This window comes from Stomoxys calcitrans, chromosome 1 (genome assembly GCF_963082655.1).
Source record: "Stomoxys calcitrans chromosome 1, idStoCalc2.1, whole genome shotgun sequence".
NCBI lineage: Eukaryota > Metazoa > Arthropoda > Insecta > Diptera > Muscidae > Stomoxys > Stomoxys calcitrans.
In genome coordinates this window covers 18,118,987-18,123,525 of record NC_081552.1, presented here as the reverse complement: position 1 = coordinate 18,123,525, position 4,539 = coordinate 18,118,987, and the positions used below count along the sequence as shown (strand labels likewise).

General features: G+C 35.0%; 1 protein-coding gene across 1 annotated transcript; it reads right to left on the bottom strand.

Moving 5' to 3' along the window:
* Window positions 1–1,453: 1,453 nt before the first annotated feature.
* Window positions 1,454–4,244, bottom strand: LOC131994213 (uncharacterized). Its single transcript, XM_059360743.1, has 2 exons — window positions 3,665–4,244; window positions 1,454–1,545 (listed from the first exon to the last, which is right to left on the bottom strand). The coding sequence occupies exons 1-2, from the start codon at window positions 4,201–4,203 to the stop codon at window positions 1,524–1,526; spliced, it is 561 nt and encodes a 186-aa protein (XP_059216726.1). The 5' UTR covers window positions 4,204–4,244; the 3' UTR covers window positions 1,454–1,523.
* Window positions 4,245–4,539: the final 295 nt, after the last annotated feature.

Sequence of the window (4,539 nt, the reverse complement as noted above, 5' to 3'; positions counted from 1 at the left end):
CCACAAACAGCAATTATTTACTCACCATCGCAATATGGGGCTCAAATAAAGATATTTGGGAGTTGAATACGAATTATTATTTATTATTATTATTTATTAATAGATTGAATTCAAATTACAATTCAAGAATAGTATTTCATAAAGTTCTTAAATACAATCTATGTTAGGCTTAGCAAAAATGCTGTTAGCCGTAATACAATGCTTATCACTAAATTGTTGTTTGTTTCTATATGTTTCTTGCTTTTTCTTTTTCCATTTTGGTTATTAAAAACTGAATTCATTAATAATTAATTTTCTATACTTAGTACAATTTTCTATGTATTTATATAGTGATGAGTTATTCGTGCCATTTAATATATTTAATACTTCGGACTCATTAAGGGAATATTTTCCGAAATAACTTTTTCTAAATTCTCTGTATAGTGGGCAGGCGCCAATAAAGTGAAGTGTATTTTCATCTTGATCTGTATTACACATAGAACAAGTGCCATGGGTGTTACTTCTGAATGATCTCGAGTTAAGGTCGAGTAAACCACCTCTAGCTTTAATGATTAAGCTAGTAGCTCGTGAAGATAAGTCAGCAGTATGAAATGGAATTATATTATACTCAAGCACAGAATAAAGATCGTGGAACTGTGAATTTCTTGCATCTGATTCAAATTCACGTTGTTCTTGAATTCTCAGTAATTCTACTATTTTGTCTGAATACATGCATATCGGATTTGTAGCATTAGCAGGAATATATTGTAGGGTTTGGCAAATATTTGACCATTCTTTTGCCCATAATGCATTCAATTCTATGATTTTCTCCGCCAGCAAGCGGGGCAAGCGGTGAGAGCTAAGTCGCAATATTCTATTAATGTAGTTAAAATGGATTCTAAGAGTGTTACAAAACATAGAAGAAAATCCAGTTTCTAGATACAACATGTAATTTGGTGTATTATTAGGCAAATAAAGCATTTTCTTAGTAAAAAAGCGAAAGAGCTTCTCTACATCATCAAACCTTGTGTAACCCCAAACCTGTGCAGCGTAAAACATTATAGATCTGGAACATGCATCGAATATCTTCATCTTATTAGTTTTAGCAATACTAGGGTGACTTATATACTTCGACCATGTGCTATTTATGGCCAGTTTGGAATCCGCAAGCTTCTTCTGTAAGTGTTTTCTAAATGACAAATTGTAAGTTATTTCAACGCCCAGGTATGTGTAACTATTAACAATTTCAATATTCTGATTTCCAAAGCACCACCTTAAATTCGAAGAGATTCTAGAACCTCTACGAAAAACAAGAATTTTCGATTTAGAAAGGTTTACTTTCAAGCTCCACAACAAACAGTACCTCTCAAGTTCATAAATCATCTCTTGTAAGCCCAATGGAGAGTCAGATAATAGCACAATGTCATCGGCGTATAATAAGACTTTGACCGTAGTGTCCGCTACTCTTACACCACCAGGCAATATATAGGGAAGGTCATTCACGTATAACGAAAAGAGTACAGGACTGAGAATACAGCCCTGTTTCACACCAGATTCAACAGGAAAGTATTCAGAGAACGTACTTCCATCCCATACTCTACTTTCTGTGCCATCATACAGCATTCTTAATATAGTTACAAGTTTCGTAGATAGACCCTGACTAGATAGTTTATAAAAAAGGCTGTTTCTGGGAATCAAATCAAATGCAGAAGAGAAATCGACAAAAAACGCATATGTAATTTTGCCTTGTAGCTGGTTCAAAGAAACAATATTCACGAGGTTAAATATATTATCTATAGTAGAATACTCTCTTCTAAATCCAGCCTGAAATTCATTTAAAACATCGTGTCTCGTCAGCCAAAATGTTATACGGTTTAGCAGAACAGAGTTAAAAATTTTTCCGATAGTATCCAGAAGTGACAAACCTCTATAATTTGACGCCAAGTTTATATCACCTTTCTTAAATAGAGGTATCAATATTGACTTCTTGAAGGAAGTAGGAACATTTTCATGGAGGAATATCTTATTAAATACTACAAGTATTTCTTGCAGAAAACGGCGAGGAGCAAATTTATAAAATTCGTAAGGTATACCATCGTTCCCGGGGGCCTTATTCGATTTAAGTCCTTTTAAAACGGAGAGTAGCTCACAAAATTCAAAAGGGGAGTCTAAAAGTGGGTCTACATGAAACGGTATACACCAGCTGATAATTTTGGAATTATCTTCGTTAACTAGTAAAGAGTTAAAGTGTGCTAAGAAATCATCTGCGTCTAGATTTCCTCTACCCTTAACATTACGTTTATTCAGAGAATTTGCCAGATTCCACCAATCCTTGCTGCAGGAAACAGTATCTAGTTCTCTGAGGTTGCCATTGAAATATTGCAGTTTCTTCTCGTTACACATTCTATGAAACTTAGATCTGGATGAATAATAACGCCTTCTGTTGATAACAGTGTGTGACTTTCTGTATATCTTTAAATTTTTATGCATATTGGATCTTAAACGAAAGCACGTCCAATCGAACCACTTCTGCTTAGGCTCAAAAAATGTTCTATTGGTCTTCTTTACCTGAGCCCGCCTAATTTTATTTTTAATGTTCTCAACCAAATCCTCTGACGATAAAAAGACGCAATCATTTACTGGCTCTGCAAGTAAACTTAAGTTGTGATTGTATTGAGATCTATGCCTTTCATCCCAGTGTAGCTTCTGTATAGGCTGTTGAGTAGTTTCTGTCGAACTTTTCGGAATCTTAATATCTAAGCATAAGGGCATGTGATCAGAAAAGGGTTCAGTGGCCACCTTGAACTTGTCAATATATGACAGAAAACTCGCCGAACTTATGCAGTAATCTATGACAGAACTACCCATTGCACCACAAAAAGTAAACTCCCCATCTATATCCTCTAAAGTTCTGCCATTTATGATAATACCGCCTATGTCATCAACAATACGTAGGAGATTCCTTCCCTGGGTATTAACGTTTCTGTCTTTGGAGCGTCTAGAATAGCTAATGTGGGGACAATCTTTAACAATGTTGTAATCTAGAACCTGTTCTTCGCCTATTCTTGCATTCATATCACCCATTATACAAAAATTCGTTGGGTTAAGGTCTTCCAAAAAAGAACCAAACCTTTCTACATCCACCTTCCAACGCGTACAGTTCAAATACGTAGGTATAAAATAAAATATATTTCCATCTAGACTAGCTGACAGCATTGTGTACTGAGAATCAGAGACGATAAAATTTAATTTGTATTTCTTTTTAATTTCTTTTTTGAAGCCGAAAAGACATCCACCACTGGCACGCCCAAATCTATTCACTTTAGTTGCGTCCTGCCACTGCAAATAGTAGTTTTGTAAATAAGACGAGAGATACGTTTGTTTATTGGGTAATACATGTGTTTCAAAGAGAAAGAAAATATCAAAATTATTAAGGTAGGTTATAAAATTTCCATAATTTAAAGAACTTTCGAGATTTGAAACATTATATGATAACAAATGGCACGAATCAAATTGCTATTGCGATGATGGGGGAACATTAAGGGTAACATTTTCAGCATTGTTGCAATAAACCTCAATGGGACTACCGTTATCAACAAGAATGTTGCTCAGAAATTTGGCATCACTTAAAGTTGGAGCTAGTATTTTTCCGTCGGCCCAGCAATATCTTTTATCATTCAAGAAGAGACAGAACTCTCCTAACCTAACTTTAACGTCTTTTTTATGCTGGGATACGATTTTGCCAACTTGACGCAGGTTGTATCTGGTAGACTGTTCGACAGCAGTATAATCCTTTTGTATATATATAAATTGGCCATGCAATTTTTCTTTCGTATTTAAAATATTTTGCACTTGGGAATTGGTGTCCAGTGTAAATACGAACGATTTTCCTGAAGATAACATTCTAGCGTACGATATGTTAACTACGATGTTTAATTTGTTGTTGCAGATGTCGAGGAATTCTTTTTTTGCCGTAAATGTAGTTCTACTTCTAAGTCCACTCACCACAATATTTGTAGTACGAGATTTTCTGTCTAAGGTTTCTAAGCGATTTGTTAGTTTCTTGATATCTTCTCTCAATTTACAATTTTCCTGTTTAAGTTCTTCCACTTCATATTTGATTGCAGTAAGGTCCTCTTTTTTGGCCACATCTTTCAACTTATCATCCAACACATCGCCCAGCTTACTCCACGAAAAAACATCTTGTTGGTTATTTATGTTCATTTTTTGATATGGTGAATACTTTTTTGGGGTACTGTGACTGTTTTCTGGTGATAACGATAATAGCGTTCTCTTATTATTCATTTGCTAATACGTAACACCCTGTGTTTTACGTTGAACGATTATATCGGACAGCTGTTTGATCGTTATCGACAATGTGGTTTGATAGAAGAGCGCAGCTGTTGTTTACTTATAGCTATTCGTTGTATTAGTATTACCAGCGCCTTCCAGTGATATTACAAAGTTTAATAAAATAATTTATTTTTTAAATGTGGTTTTTAACGACAACGGGAGTCGAATGTATGCTGCAAACTCTACTGCGGCAACCTCCAACGTAGC